At 31.7% G+C, this 19,608-nt stretch overlaps 2 protein-coding genes across 3 annotated transcripts in view; both read right to left on the minus strand.

The window, feature by feature from the left end:
* The window catches only part of LOC110029408 (indole-3-glycerol phosphate synthase-like), a 24,022-nt gene extending 15,665 nt beyond the window's left edge, over positions 1 to 8,357 (minus strand). The window contains exons 1-7 of the mRNA XM_020731687.1: positions 7,872 to 8,357; positions 7,416 to 7,637; positions 7,156 to 7,332; positions 4,149 to 4,223; positions 4,002 to 4,046; positions 3,731 to 3,895; positions 3,143 to 3,221 (exon numbers count right to left, since the gene is read on the minus strand). Coding sequence (XP_020587346.1) covers positions 3,143 to 3,221; positions 3,731 to 3,895; positions 4,002 to 4,046; positions 4,149 to 4,223; positions 7,156 to 7,332; positions 7,416 to 7,637; positions 7,872 to 8,042 — 934 coding nt within the window. The 5' untranslated portion in view covers positions 8,043 to 8,357. The remainder of the gene's footprint in view (positions 1 to 3,142; positions 3,222 to 3,730; positions 3,896 to 4,001; positions 4,047 to 4,148; positions 4,224 to 7,155; positions 7,333 to 7,415; positions 7,638 to 7,871) is intronic.
* Positions 8,358 to 16,659: 8,302 nt separating this feature from the next.
* LOC110029406 overlaps positions 16,660 to 19,608 on the minus strand; it is a 28,337-nt gene continuing 25,388 nt past the window's right edge. For both annotated transcript variants that reach the window (XM_020731686.1, XM_020731685.1), the window contains 2 exons: positions 17,633 to 17,821; positions 16,660 to 16,945 (listed from right to left, as the gene is read on the minus strand). In XM_020731686.1, the coding sequence (XP_020587345.1) occupies positions 16,868 to 16,945; positions 17,633 to 17,821 (267 nt within the window). In that variant the 3' untranslated portion in view covers positions 16,660 to 16,867. The remainder of the gene's footprint in view (positions 16,946 to 17,632; positions 17,822 to 19,608) is intronic.

Consider the following 19,608-nt stretch of genomic DNA (forward strand, 5'->3'; position numbering starts at 1 on the left):
AGATTTTGCTTTTTGAGATGCATTTAGGCTTGCTACACTTAAGGAACATCTGATCTCACGGGTGCGTACAGGTTTGCTTTACATTTTACAGCATTTTATTTTCCTACTTTTACCTGCTATTGCTCTTCCTGTATAGCATATTTTCCTACTGTTCTTCCTGTGAAGCATGTTACACTTGTCTTGTTTCTACCTGCTACTGTCTTTCATGTGTAGCCTGTTATACTGCTTCCCTAGCATGTTTTGTTCTTCTTTAAGCATGTTATATTGTCTTTTTCTCTTTACTATACAGTGCCCTCTTACTTTTCTTTCACACTGCATGCTTAGTTACTCTGATACACTATGCCTTAGTTTAGGATAATCTAGTAATTAGGCGTATTTTCAAAATTAAAACTAACCAGGAGGTGCTACTACGAGAGGCTCGGAGCAAACATCGTGGGCAGCGCGGCAAGGGATAACTTCAAGATGAATCTGCAGCAACAAAACACATTCACATCACCTAACACTTTCTTTAGTTTAAACAACCCATAGGATCACTCTTTAGGCTTTTTGTACAACTCTGTTGTACAATTATAAGTCCTAACGTTTTAGGATTCCGAGGTTACCGTACGGTATGGTGTAAATCCTTCTGTCTTTTAGGCTATTTGCACAGTCTGACGTTGTGCAAACATAAGTCCTAAGGCTTAAATAATTTGCAGGATTGAAATATCAAATAAACATCATTTCAAAAACATAAAGCCGAATAATAAGATAGTTGGGACATCTCTGGGGTTTCTCCTGGATCTGTGATGTCCCCTACTTTTCTTCCCTTTGAATTCCTTAAATAATTGTTCCTATTTTGAGATTCCTTAAATAATTGTTCATATTTTGAGCCATTCCCATTTGATTTTCCCATGTCCAATTGTGAAAACCTAAACTTTGAAATCTTGAAAGCAAAACCACCTGATCTTAATCGAGAGTTTTCTTAAGTGATTTCGATCATTTAAGATGTAATTAACTATAGGGGCTTGCCTCTATAGGGAACCAGGAACCCAGATAAAATAAACCCTATCTAATTTTTATGTTAGATAGGGGAACTTGTTGGCCTTTTTATAAAAATATTTCGCAGACCAAACGGATGTCACAAATTGTTTAGTCTAGATGATTGAATCCCTATTACAAAGTAATATATTTATTCTTCGGGATAAGTGTATTGCTTGTAGTATTGTGTTAAATCATCTAAGCTATTTAAAATGTGAGACTGTTTGGTCTCACTTATTTTAAAAATTAAAAACGTTACTTCTTTAAAAAAAGTTATATTTATATTTAAATTATTTTCAAAATCACAAAATCATCACCGTTTCCAAACTACGAAAGTGAAGTGAACGATAAAACGGCCGACAAAGGTATAGGCCACTTTTAGGCTTCTTTATTATCAAAATTGCATGCTCTTGCCTCTTTTTAGTTTAATCTCTGCAATCCTTCTGAATGTAAATCGTCTTCCTAACATTATTAGGCTCATAATGTTAATCAATCGAACCTGAATTTAACATTTAGGCAGGGTTCCCTTTAAAGGAAAAAGATAGTTACGACAAAAAATCATTTACCACACAATTAATAATCTCAACAATAAGGAATGGACCCTAAAAGATTCTGTTCGGTCAAATTTCTAATATAAAACTACAACTACAAAATGTGCTCACAAAAAGAAAACCATATCCAGCCAATATAGCTTCATGTACTCCTCTTTCATGGTGGATCCAAAATTCATCCCAAAATTGTTGAATTGCTCATGTCAAACCCCCAAAGCTGGAGTCAATACCTCATCTATGTACTCAGCATGCTTCAAGTCTCCAAAGTCAATTTTAGTGAATATGTCAAACCAAGCTATAGAATCCTTGGTGATCATCAACTCACACTTTTGTATGGAAGTCGGCAAAGCTTGGAAACATAATGCATTTTTTCTTTTAAGGAAAATCATCAAACCATGAAATAGAGGACGCTCATTAGCAAGATGTAATCCTGGTCTACATGGGATGCATGATAATAGTCAATTCATGGCTGTTAATCAGACTCTCTGAATGAACATACATTGGCTATCTATCGTTATATCTACTAGAATGACAAAATTATGAGAGCTTAGTTGGGCAAGTCATTCATTCCAATCATTCCCTCCATATAAATCTAAAGTCATCAACACAGTTGGAAACCTCAATGCCCCAAAATTAAAATAAATCTTAGTCAATTCACCTTCAGCTAGGGGAAATCCATAACTAATTAATATGCTTTTAATTCTCTTATTATTCTATCTTCCTAAAACTACAAAAGAGTGGAAGGTGACATCTAGATCCCAAGAGCATTTCAGAAGTCCATGTTGGGCCTTATTCCACTATTCTATTTCAAATATACTTACCATATTTTGATCATCTCCTTTTTTTTCGATATTTCATTGTAAATTTACAATGTCCATACTAAATTTCATAATGCTTCATCCTGCGCCTGAACTACTACGCCTATCTGAAAACCACTCCACAAAAATAGCTAATGTGGTGAATCTCTTTTTTATTAAAAAAAACTTGGCAGAGCAGTAGTTTAAGCTATGCATTTCAGCATGGAGTCAACTCAAACCAAGAGCTGTCTCAAAAGATGGTACCCTCCTTAAAGAAACTTGGATAAGCATATAGTACAAAATTACATCAGATGGCGGGACAATGAACTATGAAACATGAAGAAGAATAACAAGCAGGAAAAAGAAAAAAGAGGGAAAAAAATTTAACAAAAAAAAAAAAAGATGATATCAGGGTTGAACAACAAAACATCTGAATCTCATTTAAGGAGAAAGTGAAGGAATTAGCATACAAGCATTTATAGTTATTGCAAAGTGAGCAGAATCAATTTGCGAAACTACAAACTGGTAACCACTTTTCGGCAAAGCTACCACAAAGTAGAAAATACTAAAGGAGGTAAAAGAATGAGATCTCCAACAGTTCCATGACATGAGCCATAAAAAAGAGTAAAAAGAATATGTCTAGTTCTAGCGTTTCAGAAAAAGATAATATCAGAGAAAGCTTACTCGTGAGAAAAAACTGTAAATTGATCATGGGAGGAAAAAAAAAACAGAAGGCTAGACAATATAAATACTAAACTGCAATGCAAATTAACTTACCAAGGTCACGGTTATTGATGCCAATAAGTTTTATTCCTTCAATGCCCAAAACACGGTCTATTTCTCTTTCATTATGCACCTAAAAGAAAATATAAGAGCACTAAATAATTATATAAACAACTATATTACAACTTAACCAAAAATATTACATCGTTGTGCCCTCAACCATTTAAAGACTAGAGTTAACAATATAGAAATGTAGCACATACTAGGACACTATTAGATAAGCCTCTATACATCCCGCTAGCATTACTTCCTGCTTTCAAGATATAATTGAACGACCTTTTTTTTGGAAAAGACGACTCTTGATCTAAGCAAACATATTGGCATTTTAATATTTTATAATTAGGATTATCATATTGTACTCTTCAAAAATATTACTCATAATTAAAATACATAAATTCATTTATCACATCACTTCACTAAGCTAAAGTGCCCAAGGTGACGCCTAGTGCCTCAAATATTAGGTACTCCATGAGAGAGCATAATGCCTTTAATAAAGCATGCATGCAATATCAAAAAAATAATTGGAGCTTTATCAAAAAAGCAGCAGTGAAAATGTAATACGTAATGATCAAGATCACGAACCTCAACCAGAGCAGCCATGCCGAGTTTATCACACATCATAGAAACATACTTGATTTCAATGTTAGCCAATACAGCAGCAATTAAAAGGATTGCATCTGCCCCTTTCAAACGAGCATAACAAACTTGCCAGGGAGCAACAATAAACTCCTTGCAGAGAAGCGGGCACTGCAAGCACTCTCTAATTAAGCAGATTGTACACTGACGATAAATAAATCTCATAATAAAGTAAAAAAGAAAAATCATATTTGAAATATATGTGAAGCTACAAAACCTCAACACCAGCTCTCCTAATGGCCTCCAAATTATCATAGCTTCCCTAGAACGGAAATATGTTAGAAGAGATCAGAATATCTTATGGTTCTTTCCCTGGAAAACTTCTAAAACAACATTAATTATGTTTCCACCGCAATATACTCACCTGGAAATACTTTTCATCAGCCAAAACACTCAGACATGCTGCTCCATACTTCTCATAAGCAAGAGCTATTTGGACCTGTCAAATCTAATGATTTAGTTCATTTTAGTTTTGCATGATGGACGGAAAAATAAATAGAGAATGGATTATATTGTTTTAAAGGATGATTTGCCTACATGCATACCACTGAATTCTTATGTATTTACATATTTAACACCTAAACATCAATTCTTACATTTATGCCACCTTCCCTACGCATGACAAGGTGTATTTCACCTTTTAAAAGTCAAAATAGTGGTATTTTTGGTGTGGTGTGAAAGATTTGGGTGCTATAAATGTAAAATGTATATTTTAGGTGTTAAATATGTAAATACATAGGAATTGGGTCGTAGGTATGTACATACCCCTATTTTAAAATACCAGCCTCTACATTGAAATCATTAAAAGCAGTTAAAACTAAAGTAAGAATGGCGGATATTCTAGAGGGTAATATGCCATTATGGAAAAAAAAACTAAAAAGAATAGGAAGTCATAGATGTAGTCATCTAGGATTTTAAGTTGTATTTGGCTTACGTTCCAGATTCTTATATGAAGCATTGATTCAGTTACTACATTCTTAACTAATATTTTGAAAAACATAGAAGTAACAAGAATTTGTATGATACTTTTTTATTCCAAAATATAAGGAAAATAACAAAACAAATTTAATATGGGTATTTTTAGAGTACTATTGATAAAAGAAAGAATTCAACACTAGTTGAAACCCAGCTTTCATAGGAAAACCCGAAACCGGATTAAAAATAGTTAAGAGTCAAGATAGTTTTTTAAAAACATACCAGTAAAAGTGGGAACAAGATAATGTTAACAAAGAAGAAGTGGGAGGAAAAGAATTCAATTAATACGATGAGAAGATGTGAAAAACAAGTTTGGCAACAAACAATTGAGGAAATTTAGTCCCGGATAGTTAAAAAATTTATGAAAAACTTGGATTGATTAGGAGATAAGATGTAAGTCTTTATAATAATTACATGGAAAGAAACCATGATACAAAATAAATACTGTATCCGATCAAGGAGATAGCACATAAATTCTTCCTTCGAAATGTAGTGGTAGAATGTAAAAACCATATAGTAAAGAAAATCATATCAAGGCCACGCTCCATTCATTCATCTACCTGTTTGTCACCTAAAGATCACAACCCTACTTATAGTTTGCCTCGTCTATCATTCTATCCATCCTTCCACGGAGTATTTAAGTTCACAATTTTGAAAACAATCAAAAACACTACAACTCTACAACTTACACATTCAACATACTTATTGTATACTAATATGCTTTATGATGAGGCATAATGATGCCCATTCTATACATAATAAATTTAAAATATTTATCAAATCTTTTTCTCTAACCAACAGTGTTACACTCTTCTTAACTTAAAATTCAACATGGTAATTTTATTTTCCCAAAAAAATTCAGGTCTCATGACCATACTCTTGAGCCTTTCTTGTTGAATTCCTATCTAGTCTAAAAATGAATCAAATAATTAAAACTACTTACCAAAATAAAATTTAGCCCACAAATATCAATTATGAATGTTAAAATTACACTCAAAGCAATGATTATTCCACATAACTTCCACCTGGAGGCCTATTATGATATGCCTATTGAACATAGCCTGGAGGCCTATTATGATATGCCTATTGAACATAGCAAATTAGGGAACTAACCACGGTGCAGTCATTAGACTGCACCATTGTAAAATGAAATATATCAAGAAACAACCTCTCTCATATAAGAAAAAGGCTGCCTATATCAAGCTTTCCTGGAGCCTGCCATGAAAGGAACCTTATGGCCCTAGTAAGTCATGAACATAGAGTCCCTCAATAGCGATGCAAAATAATTTTAATATAGGTTTTCTTTAATCACTTATCCAATATTAATCAAACCTTAAATGAATTTTTGAAATAAATCTCACACAATATTTATATAGAAAACAACAATGTTGTAAAGAATAGTTTAAAATTTTTGTAAATTCTATGAGGCCATTTGGGATCACTTTTGATTTTCGTTTTTTGCCTTTTACTTTTATTTTATTTTGTTTATATTTTAATTTAGAACAAAACATTTTGGTATGATCAAGTTTAGTTGTTTTTAAAAACATTCATAACAACTTTTAAATATTTTGAGTATTTTTAAAAACAAGCTAGTTTGTTTTTAAAACAAAAAATATATTAAATAAACATGTTTTTAAAATAAAAGCAAAACAAAAACTAAAAAATAAAAAAAACAAAAGTAAACCCAAATAAGCCCTAAATGTTTTAACCAAAGATAATTCAGGTTAAGTGATCATTGGCACACTCGAGATATTGGTTGAAAAGTCTTCTGATACATTTTTGTGGGCCAACCAGATTCATGCTAACTTTAAATTCCCACACTATGAGATCTTTAAGTTTGTTTTGAACATCATCCAAATTATTTGACCAGCCTATCTCGTAGTCTTTTAGAAACCGATGAACAGCCAACCATGCAGCCAAATTGCTTTGAGATCATTATTTGTGTTGCTGATAACTTGTTACTTTGGTTTTGAGTAGTTGTAGGCAATCATGATCTTAATGAATTTGGAAATCCTTTTTTAATATTGAGATTAGTCGGATGGATTCTGAACTCCCCCCTCCCCTCTTTTGAGATCATTGTTTGTGTTGCTGATAACTTGTTACTTTGGTTTTGAGTAGTTGTAGGCAATCATGTTCTTAATGAATTTGGAAATCCATTTGTAATATTGAGATTAGTCAGGTGGATTCTAAACTACTTCGAGTGGAAATGAAGCGCCCCACGCCCCCAAAGGCCATTTATCAACCAAATTGAGTAGAAAAATAAACTCAGTAAGAATATCAACAACATATGAAAGTGATCCCAAACAACCAGGGAATAAATATTTTTTTGACTATTAAGAAGCTTCCAGTTCAGAAAAATGAACCAAATGACAGAAGGAAATATAAAAATATCATACAGGATCAAAGTCCTCCCGAAGCACTCCACTGCTTGGAGAAGCCTTTTTCACCTCGGCAATCAAAGCAGGCTTAAAAGTTTGTTGATGAGCAAATTTCAAAGCCAGTATAAAATCTCTGACAGGAGGAGCATTCTTAAGCTCTTCGGTGATCATGTCTAACGGCATTCTCTGTTTTAACTGAAAACAAAAGCAAAACGGAAGCAAAATCCTTAATAAAAAGGAAATTTTATGAAATTGCTCTTGTGTAGACCTGAGAATACCTGGTCAACTTCAACTTCCTTGTCCCAAATAATTTTCTCCAAAATATTGCGAGGTGCTACTGTGTGAGATGGAGGTCCATAAGGAGGTCGTCTTCTAATCATTATGCCTTGATTTTTTAGTATCGTTTCCTGAGACTTCCCACTTTCCCACTCACTGACTTCAGCATAATTTGTAATGAAATCTTTGTTAAGTAAATTCATTGCCGCTTTATAGGGGGAATACTGTAAAAACAGCAGCTTCAGATTAGTGAAGCATAAGAAGATCAATTATTTTACAATCACTCGGATAAATTCGACAACTTTTGCTTTTTTATAAATTATGAATAATTTAAATGTGAATTTGTTAAGAACAATTCTACCTTACAAAAACAAATTAAAAATCGAACAGCATTAAAAAAAAAAAAAACTTTTATCCAACATTAGGCACAGGATAATCAATAGAAGAACACGACGTACATCTTCATCAAAAAAGCTGAAGCAGCAGAGGGGAAAGATTCCCTTTCTACCTCCCTTCGAAATTCCCAATTTTAAAACTTCAGAACGCAAGCTTTTCCTGTATCCTTTGGTCGGCAAGGCCCGCGGCACAAGCCTGATCCTAGACGGATTGCCGATCAACAAGCACTCCATTTTCCTCCAAAGAAACCGTATAGAAGAAGGAACGCTTGAAATAACTCTCTCTCGCAGTTACTTCCACAAATTTATTACACGGAGTGATGAATTGAGAGTAGAGGTTATCCAAAAAGAGCTACAGCTTACTGGATTAGATGGAAGACTGGGTCTGATTTCACTCCCAAGAGGCAAAACCGCCGCCGCTTAATCGAGGACGACGGTTTCGCGACCCTAAGCAGCCAAACGCCGGAATGGCAGCGCCTACCGCGGATCGTTTCGAATCTTTCAAACAAAAGAAGTTCATCTCTGTGACGTTTAAATTCAGGGGGCTTTTACACGTAACATCAAATACTTTCATGTTTATCCATCTCACGCCTAAACTTTCACAATCATATAAAAATAGTAATCATTATCAGCATTTTTTTAAAATAAAAATTTAGGTGTGAGATATGAAATCCATAAGATTTAGGTGCTATGTATATAATTTTTCCTTAAATTTATTTCATTTATATATAAACTATTAAAAAAAAAGAAATAAACTAGTTAATATATTTAAAAATGGGAGTATTTACATACACAACACCGGATTCTGAAGCATTTATCACGTATCTCCCATTAATACCCTTAAAAATTATTGCGTACGTTCAACCCACACAGAAATGCATGTGGTGAACCAATCAAAATAATCGCTCTACCAAAAATATATGTTAGTGGGCTATAATTCTTATTGAACAGCGCACACAAAATAATCGTTCCAGTTTACAAACTAAGCACTCAAGTCACACTTTTCAACACACCAAAAATATATGTTAGTGGGCCATAATTCTTATTGAACAGCGCACACAAAATAATCATTCCAGTTTTACAAACTAAGCACTCAAGTCACACTTTTCAACAGTGTGTAACAGTGAAATCCATAATTTCGTGTATGGGTAAGGCATGAGATACGTAAATGCATAAGAATTGGATGTTGCGTTTGTAAATTTTTGTTTGAAATGATGATAGGAGTGATGGAGTACATGTGGGGACTTGTTGGTCGGATCTAGCGTGCTATAAATCAAATACATAGATTTATAAAATTTGGGGCTTTTACATTCGTACTGCTTAATTATAGACCACTCGCTTTATAATATGTGACATCTTGTGTTACTTGTCACATATATTTTGGCTTATAATTGTAGTAATTAATTATAAAATTTTTTAAGCATTCATATAAGGATTAAAGTGAATTAACTAGTTAAGTAGAAGCAATCAAAACACTATGCAAACAGCATCTTAGTTACATCTTATTCAGTCATTTATACACTGTAGTTATTAAGTATGAGGTCACTAGTAGGATTGTTCATATTTTGATTAATCACTTGATCACTCTCTTTCATGCACATTGCCTACATTTTTATTTTTATATTTAATTATATTTCTCGAATCCTTTTAGGGCGTAGGGTGTGCATGAGTGTATACAACTTGGTGAAGGATCCAGTATTATAGGAAGAATACTACAAGGAGAGAGTGAGATGAAAGTGATTCTTGGAAGGAACCTTAGGAAAAATATTAATTTTTTATCTCAGATCAGCCGAATAAAAATGGCTTTTGGGAGGTTTCTGCAACTCACAAAATTTTAGAGAGAGAGAGAGAGAGAGAGAGAGAAAGAGCCTTAAGGAAAAAGATCTAGAGCCCTTAGAAAAGTGAGTTGAAGAGGGAATAAGAAGGTCCCCTCTCTTTCCTCTTTTATACATGAGATAGAAAAGATTATACTATTGACCTAATAGTATATCAAGGATTTTAAGGCAAGGATATAAATAAATTAAAATTATTAGTGAACAGTTCTTTTCATGAAAAATTGACACGAGTATTGTGATGAAAAAATAAATTAATTGGAATTATTGGGACATTTTAAAGCTTTTGTTATTGAAATTTTAGCAGAATATGGATGTAAATGCTTTATTTAGATTAGAAGCTCGGCACATTTGGCCTATCCTGCTAACTTTTCCTTGAGCTGTGCGAGGGCTTGAACGTGGTTTGCATGATTCTAAATTCTTTTCTAACCAATGTGACAACCTTTTGAGCGCAAAAAAAGAGAAAAATAAGCTACATGAGTTGGCGCTCATGTTGCTTTTTTGTAAGATGATTAGAGCTGAAAAAGATTGGATATGGTGACAATTTGGCTTAAGATTGCTTTCATATCTTCGATTGAACCTTTAAATAGGCTCATGGATGCTTTAACTTGATTTAGGAAATTCTTCTACTACTTCATTTTGGAGTTCACTTATTCTTTTGGAGCTTACTTATTATCTCCTTGTTTGATTCTTTAAAGTTTTCTAATTTCCTTTTTTTTAAAAAAGCTCTTATGAATAATTTTTCTTATGTCAAGTTAAGTTTTGATGTTGAAATCAAACATTACAACAAAACTAGTGTGAAAACCTTGAGAAAGCGGTAATTTATATGAACACAGGCATATTGACAATAAAAGGTGATAAAAAATAGAAAATTCATTTTCACAAGTCTAGATTTATGCTCGTAAGCTTGCTAGTGTGACCATGCATGTATTTTATCCTTTATATTTCCTAGTGTTGTTCTTTTTTGTGGTTTTGTTTTGTGATTTATCTTGTTGTTTTCTATGGTCTTGACTAGTTTGGAGAGATTCTATTATGTCGTCATTTGAATGTGTAGATTTTAGTTTCTTTAATATTTGGTTGCATCCTTGCTAATATTGAATGGTTGTTCTCCTTTCTGGTCCTGTTTTGGCTCAAGTGTTTTACTACTGTTTCTAATCTTCATATTTTACTGTTTTGTTTATTATTTCTTATAGTTTGAACTTTTATTCTTTATCTTTTTAAACCAAATTGTCACCATATTCAATCTTTCTCAGCTCTGATCATCTTACAAAAAAGCAACATGAGCGCCAACTCATGTAGCTTATTTTTCTCTTTTTTTTGCAGATTTTAGTTTCTTTAATATTTGGTTGCATCGTTGCTAATTTTGAGTGGTTGTTCTCCTTTCTGGTCCTGTTTTGGCTCAAGTGTTTTACTACTGTTTCTAATCTTCATATTTTACTGTTTTGTTTATTTTTTTTTATAGTTTGAACTTTTATTCTTTATCTTTTTATTTGCGCTGAGATTGGAATTAACCTTGAGGATTTCCAATTATTATAAAATTAAATCGCATTTTTGAATATTAGCAATCTTTTGATTTTAATAGTCATATTACCTGGATGAAATTTTAATATTTATTTACAGGTAAGTTCTAAGCTCTTATTATTGTTGATGTTTGTTTTCTATTTTTTGGTGATGCTCTATTTTTTGGGGGTCTTTTCCTTATTCTTATTTGGATATGTCTTTTTAGTATCTTGTGAACTAGCTGTATAACATTTCTTTTTCCCAGAGGTTTTTTTTTTTTTTTTTTTACTTTCTTTTTCCCAGAGGAATTTTTTTTTTTTTTTTTTTTTTTTTTTGATTGTTATTTTGCAAATTGCTATGATCTTGTCTTTTCTGGAGAGATCCTTTCTATGGCTTCAATTGAAGGTGCGAACTTTACCAACTTTGGTGACTGATCGGAGGTGCAGATTCATCATCCTTCATGACTGGCTGGAGGTGTAGATTTATGATGCTTCCAAGTGATTGTTCTCCTTCTTCCTAGTGATGTGTTAGATCAGTTGTTATTAAATATAATTGTTGTATCTGATTCTTATTTCTTGGGTTCCAGTTGTTTCTTTATTTGAAGTTTCTCTTAGAGTTTGTGTTTTGGCTGTTTGCATGTCACTTGTATATTTTTTTGGTTGTTTGTTCGTATGTTGTAGTTTTTATTTTATTGTTGGAATGTAAATTCTTTTTCTTCTTTCGAATAAAGTCAAGTGCGACATTCATGTTTTTTAAAAAAATCTTTATATTTTAATTTTGAGGCATTTACATACATACCGCCCAATTGCCTAACATCTAAAGTTCACTTTTACACTTTTATCCCTCAAAGCTTTTATATCACGTCTAATATTTCAGTCTAGATGCATTTTAAAATTTTAAAAGTGAAATGTACTTTTTCATGTAAAGTTAAGATGGCATTGCATGTAAAATTTGAAGTCTAGATGTTAGATATGTAAATACATAGGAATTGGGTGGCACTTTTTTAAATATTTCCTTGATTAATATTGGAAATTTTGAAGCAATTTTCTGAAACAAACTAGTCCGCTTGCTGATTGCTAATCTCTTATATTACCAAACTAAATTTAACCTGCTAGGCAAATTGATGCTCGGCAGCTGGGCTTCATGTGGACATTAGATCCCATGGATAAGAATGAAATTCAATCAGCCGATTGATTAAATAATCCCATGGATAACAATTCGAATTTGATACATCATTAGCTCACGCATATATATATAATGCACTATATATAAGACCCGGGGGAAATATTTCTCCATTGAGTGAATTTGATACAACATTAGCTCTTACGCATATATATATATAATGCACTATATATAAGACCCGGGGGAAATATTTCTCCATTGAGTTCTATTGATTGCCATATTTTTATTTAATTATAATAAATTAAGAATTTTTTTATACAATATGCTAAGTTTTTAGGTCTACCCTTATCTTTCTTAACATAAGTTGAATCTAAAACATCTACTCTCTTAGGGCCCGTTTGGGGCAGCTTATAACTGCGGGTGGCGTTTTGAAAACGCCGTCAGTCCGCTTGTTTATTGCGTTTGGATAGATTAATGAAAAACTCAGTTTTCATTTCTTTAATAGACGCGACCGCGGGATAGTCCCTGCGGCACGCGTATTGAAGTACCGTTCTTAAGTTTTTTCCTCCCGTGACACCTCTCGCCCTCGCCTCTCGCCATCACACGGAGTTCAAGATTACAAATTGGCGAAGAGAATCCTAAAGGACGACCAAGATGATCATTTTCCTTTCTTACATGTTGATGTTCACTTTGCCTGCAATCTCTACGTCTCTTTTGTCTGCCCTCTTTTCTTTTCATTACTGAAATTTGATTGTCATTTTGTTGTTCTTTTTTTTGCTGTACATTTTAACTTTGCGTAAATCATAAGAAAAAGGTATACGGTTTGCATTTCTATTCGATTAGTTTGCTTTTGATTAGAAATTTGTTGTATGTTTTCCATCAATGCTTGTTTTGTGGTTTCATTTGAGCAATACTTTAATTGGTGAACAAATCTAAAGACCATTTCATTTATAGGTTCTAAAATATATCTGACCACAATCAGGGAGCTCTCTCTCTCATTTTTTGGGGATAAAAATTGGTTATTTATAATTTGTCGACCATATTCCTTGAATTTATCAGCTCCGTGATTTGGTGATTTTTGTTGTTATTTATGTTTGATGTACGTATCATTTGTGAAAAAAAATTGGGTATTTTAGTTGCAGACACTTGATTTCTTATGCATAGGGGTAATGCTATGAGCATAACATATGAAAAACACAAGTCTGTCTCAATTCTGTCTCAATTTTAGTTTCGACCTCGTTCTATTATGTTTTAATATTTAGGAGACTGTTCAATTACCCCATCATTTTTCTTACCAAGAATTCCTTTTTTACATACTTAAATTGGAACTCATTCTAATCACTTTGTACTACACAACTTTCTTTAATGTTTGATACAATAATTAATGCATTGAAGTTACAAATTCAAATTTATCTAAAATGTCAGTTTTAGCCACACCTTTGCTTTGAAAGAATTGACGAAAATTGAATTAGTAATGCTTAAGATTTATTATACTCTTGGAACTATGATGGTATTGATACTTTTGAATTTTCATAAAATTATTATTATTTTCATTTGTGGTGTAATTTATTGAACTATGTTATTTTTTGGAACTGTGGCGGTTAAGATTTATTGAACTATGTTATTTCTGCAAGAAAGGTGCTTGGTCACTGCAAGCTATGTTGTTCCAATTGGTTTTACAAGTCAATCAATTTAAAATTAAGAAATTATTTTTTGGTAGAAGTCACTATAATTTAAAAGAAAAAATCAGAGAACAGATTGATTTTTTCAAACAATAATATTAATCATCTTACAATACATCAATTGGCACATCACTTGAAAGACACATCTCGACCTTTGTAACGACAGAAGGACTGCAAATTCTTCAGGTGGGCCGACAGTGAGTATGTTTCTATGAGATCCGAACTGGACACCGCTGTTCAAATTTCGTCGATATCAAAATTTCAAAACATCGCATCTGGTTCGAGTGCTTCAATTCCTACTTATTTGTGTTCAGATATATTTGAGTTATATAAATGTAGCTATACTTATTTGTATTGTCGTGTCTTAAAATTTGATCTTTAATTTTGTTGATAAAATAACTTATTCTACTACACATATTATTAATTCAAATAAAAAATTTGCAAATAAGTTGTTTACAAAACGCACGAACCAAACAGCTCAATAGTTTATCCAGAACAGAGGCAGATTGGTCATTTCTCCAGAATCAGTTGTTCTCAAAACACACTAACCAAACAGCCAGATAGATTATCTGGATCAGCTGCCCATCAGCAGATTATCTGGATAAGTTGTTTATCAGCAGGAGCTGGATAAGCTGCAGCTGCCCCAAACAGACCCTTAATCTGGTTCTTCTGGCAGCTCACGTTTATTGTGACCAAACCAACTGCAATTAAGCTACACCAACCCTTTCACAGATAAATTCGTTTCGCATTTTGTCTCTGTGTCAAGCCATTCATCCACCTAAGCATTCTCATCTCAGCAACACTTAACTTTATTTTATGCTCACTTTCAAAGGCTAACATTCTCCACCATAAAACATTGCAAGTATCACTACTATGTTATAAAATTTTCCTTCAAGTTCAAGTGGTATATATTATCAAAAGTGTCATCATTTTAACTTCAAAAAAAAAAAAAAGAAAAAGAAAAGTGAAATATTGAAATACACATTTTATGTAAAATTAAAGTTTAGCTGGTAGATATGTAAATACATGGGAGTTGAGTGCTATGCATGTAAATTTTTTTATTATTTCATTTTGTTACTTAGGTTTTAAATAGTTTTTAGTTAATACTATAAAAAATAATTAAATTTTAAATTATTTAGATTAATGTTATAATTTTTTTTAAATTGAAACATAAATACGCAAGAATATACAATTAATTTAGTGCCTTAATGAAAATCAAATGAAATAAAATTGGCACATTAATTTTATTTTTAAAAACAATTAAATCGTGCTACTATTGAATATGGTCCTCATCTAAATGCTTCAGTTAAATTTGTCAATGTCAGCCCCACACCAAATAAGAAAAAAAATTATCCTGTGCCGCCACTAAAAACATATATAAATTTTAACCATCATTATCAATAAATTATATAGGCCAAATTATAGTCTTATTCATTAAATTTTTAAACTAATATATTATATTTATTAAAAATATAACAAACATCCCACTACAATTATTTTACTCTAAACCATTATAAAAATAAATATATTTACTTAAGTATAATTTAAAATAAACTAAAAAACATGTTGCCTTATAAAATATTTTGAAAAATAAATTTTATCTTTAATGAATTATACATATATTTATGTATACAACCATTTCCTGTAAGAAAAACACTAATCATTGCACGTTAACCAAATTTTTTATTTTTTATTTTTTATTTTTTTTGGATCAGTCTCAAAAATTGAAACATAAATACGCAAGAATATACAATTAATTTAGTGCCTTAATGAAAATCAAATGAAATAAAATTGGCACATTAATTTTATTTTTAAAAACAATTAAATCGTGCTACTATTGAATATGGTCCTCATCTAAATGCTTCAGTTAAATTTGTCAATGTCAGCCCCACACCAAATAAGAAAAAAAATTATCCTGTGCCGCCACTAAAAACATATATAAATTTTAACCATCATTATCAATAAATTATATAGGCCAAATTATAGTCTTATTCATTAAATTTTTAAACTAATATATTATATTTATTAAAAATATAACAAACATCCCACTACAATTATTTTACTCTAAACCATTATAAAAATAAATATATTTACTTAAGTATAATTTAAAATAAACTAAAAAACATGTTGCCTTATAAAATATTTTGAAAAATAAATTTTATCTTTAATGAATTATACATATATTTATGTATACACAGACTTTAGATCATTTCCTGTAAGAAAAACACTAATCATTGCACGTTAACTAACTTTTTTTTTTTTTTTTTTTTTTTACCATTTTCAAAAATCTACAGAAGAAGACACTAACCACATTGCCACATGAGGTGTTATGATTTAAAATATATTACAAATAAATATAATATATTATTATATAAATAATTTATGTAATAAATATGACGTTTTTCGTGAGGAAATAACCAACAATCAAGCCATTAGCTCCGAGAAAAGTTTGCGCACGTTGTTCATACGCGAACTACGTACGGACGACAGACACGATACGCCAGCAAGATTATTATTATTATTATTTTCTGCCAGTGTATCGCGTTGTGGTCCGTATATCAACTCCTGCATGTTAACTAACTTCCTGAGCCATATGGAAGAATAGTCATGTACAACATTCCGCAGTAATCAGAAAGGAACTCATGCCTGCAATTTCAACCATACATCAAAAGTTAACAAGGCTTAAAACCTGCCCCATCTGGTGTACTTCAGCTCTGGTAAGATCATCAGCAAATACATTTATCAACTTAGAAATCATACTTTATTAAAAAACAATAAAATTACATACAAAGTTCAAACTAACAAATCGCTTGAAATTCGAATTTTTAATTTCATGCCCAAAATGACTGAAAATAAAATCCTTCACTTTCTAAAGCAACTAAACTTCCAGAACCTTAAGAGACAAATATGGATATTTGTTATATTAACTCCGCTTTACAATTCCTTCAGCTCTGGTAAGAGCATGAGCGAATACATCGCTGGTCCAGTCCTTCAAATCCTCCTGCACAGAACGAATATCAATTAGCACTCCAGATACTTTGCACAACAGCATACTGTGCTTATGTTCTAGTTGCTCTAAAATTTTTAAAGTTCAAATAGAGATTTCTCTTTTGTGATATGAGAGATTGGGTGATAGAGATGTAAAAAACAATATTTAGGTGTTAGATATATAAATAGATAGGAGTTCAGTGGTATGTGTGTAAAAGATTTACATGCATACCACTCAAATCCTATGTATTTACATATAGAACACCTAAACTTCAATTTTTACATATATGCCACCTTACCCAAGGATGAAAAAGTGCATTTCACAGTTTGAAATTTAAAATGGTGATACTTTTGATGTGATATGAGAGAATAGGTGGCATAAATGTGAAAAGTAAAACTTAAGCGTTAGATATGTAAATACATAGGAATTGGGTGGTATGCATGTAAATGCCCCTTTTCTATTTACATAATTTACATCAACTATCAACTCGAGAAACAACTAAAAAGTATTTGCTGATCAAATGCATAGCACATTGAATGGAAACAAAATGAAGAATTTCAAAAATGTCGGATTCAAGTGTTCACCCTGCCCGATTAAAAAAAAAAAAGAAAAAAAGAAAAAAAAAAGACAATATTTAATGAACTAAATTTGCAATGAAGCTGATTGAAATTTTATTTCAATATGGTGGGGGCAACTAACCAAGCGAATTGGCTCTCCGGTTCTAATGCGTGCATTAGGGCGAGCGAGCTCAGACTCAAACGGGGTCCTTGGTCTGATTTCCTGGATTTCATCCCACTCCTCACGTGAAAGCATCCTGACCGTTCCCTGTTCAGGAGGAGCCCTTGCTATTTTACGCTCTAACGTTTCTTGGGCTTTGGTTTCATCATACTGCATGAAAATTATTTATCAACTTCAAATATTTGAAGTTTAAACCATCCAAAGAATTTCTATATATTTACATATCTAACATCTAAACTTCACTTTCTACATTTCTATCACCCAAAATTTCATATCACATAAAAAATATCACCATTATAACTTTTAAAAAGCAAAATTCATCTTTTTCATGCATAGGTAAGGCGACATCTATGAAAATGCACGGGAATTGGGGGGTGTGTATGCATATGCCACAAAAAAAAATTCATAATAGCATGCAAGCAATAGCATAGACTGAGTAAAAGACAGCATTTGAATAATTACACAGCATTTGTTGATGAGATATTTACACATTTATGTTAATTGCGGTATAAGGTACTAAGACTAGAAAAGTTTTCAATGGAAAAAATCAGCCGGTTATATATATATCAACAAAGCGTGGATTCTTATTTTTTTTTAATCATGCTAACATCTAACAAAAACGTTTAATTGAGGCTAATAATATATAAAGAGAACATTGCTCCATAATAAAGTTGAACTTCGTAACTAATAAAAGCGGCATCAAGGAAAATACAATATGTTGAGTTTAAAAAGAAGTAAGTTGTAAAATAACCAGAAGAAAGCATACTATCTTTTAATGGGACAAAACAGTAGAACAGCGCATCAAAAACATGAGTTACTTATAAAAAACAAAGTTTCCTCTTTTTGTAAGCAGTTAAACCGTTCATCAAGCATGCAAAAGAAATAAAGATGATGAAAAGCCATTTTGAAGCCACTTTAAAAGTTTAAATACCATGTATTTTACAAATCAATACTATCAAATCAACTTCAAATGTGACATCAATAACCAATTTTATTAAGTGGGACAATTACATATAACAACCTGAAACTTCCTCTTTCATTCATTTTTCAAATTCTCACTCAAATATGAAAATTCATACTAAAACCCCAACCCATGTTTTTCATTTTTATCAAATTCTCAATAGTTTGATCGTGACAAATATAACAAGTATAAGTTCAATAGTTCAAAAAAATCACCCGAGTGGTTAATTTGAAAATATCAATGTTTCAGGTCGTCTAAATGTAATTATCCTTTATTAATTTTAATCCATTTAAAATACTTCAAACAAAAAAACCATAACGAATTTCTCATGAAATCAAGAATGTAGATTAAGAAACTTCTCTTATTCATCTGATTGGTGATTGAATTATTTTAAAAGTACTTGAGATCATGTTGGACAATGGTTTCAATTATTTTAAAAGTTCTAAAAATGGTAAACATCCATCTAAAAGGCGAAGCGTGCATCCCCAAACCTAACATGAAAGGAAATAATATATCATGTATTACAATACAAAGCACATGAAAGAACGCATTGCTAAAATCTACGAGATAGCAACAAAACATCCAATTGCCACAAAGTTGAACTTACTGGATTCTCAGCACATAGATACACTACATCATTTTATCAAGTTAAAAGTTATATTTAAGAAAAAAAATAATGGAAATTTGCTAATTTATAGAGAAATTGCAGTGTAATATCACAATCACCATTAACCTAGTCCCAACTATCTGGCGTCTAATTTATGAATCATCATGTAAAACTCATTATTTTTTACTGCTACTAGAGGTGATGCATTCATCACAAATAAATTTGAACAGTTTCCATACATGTTCCCTTATGTTAATCCCTTCTTCCTAATTTTGACAATAATTTTATCAACTAGTCTATTATGATGGATTTCCTCCCGTTCATTATATGTTCAAACTACTTAAAGTTGACCGACAGTTATCAATGTTT

The sequence above is a fragment of the Phalaenopsis equestris genome, unplaced genomic scaffold, assembly GCF_001263595.1.
Source record: "Phalaenopsis equestris unplaced genomic scaffold, ASM126359v1 Scaffold000571, whole genome shotgun sequence".
In the NCBI taxonomy this organism is placed as follows: domain Eukaryota; kingdom Viridiplantae; phylum Streptophyta; class Magnoliopsida; order Asparagales; family Orchidaceae; genus Phalaenopsis; species Phalaenopsis equestris.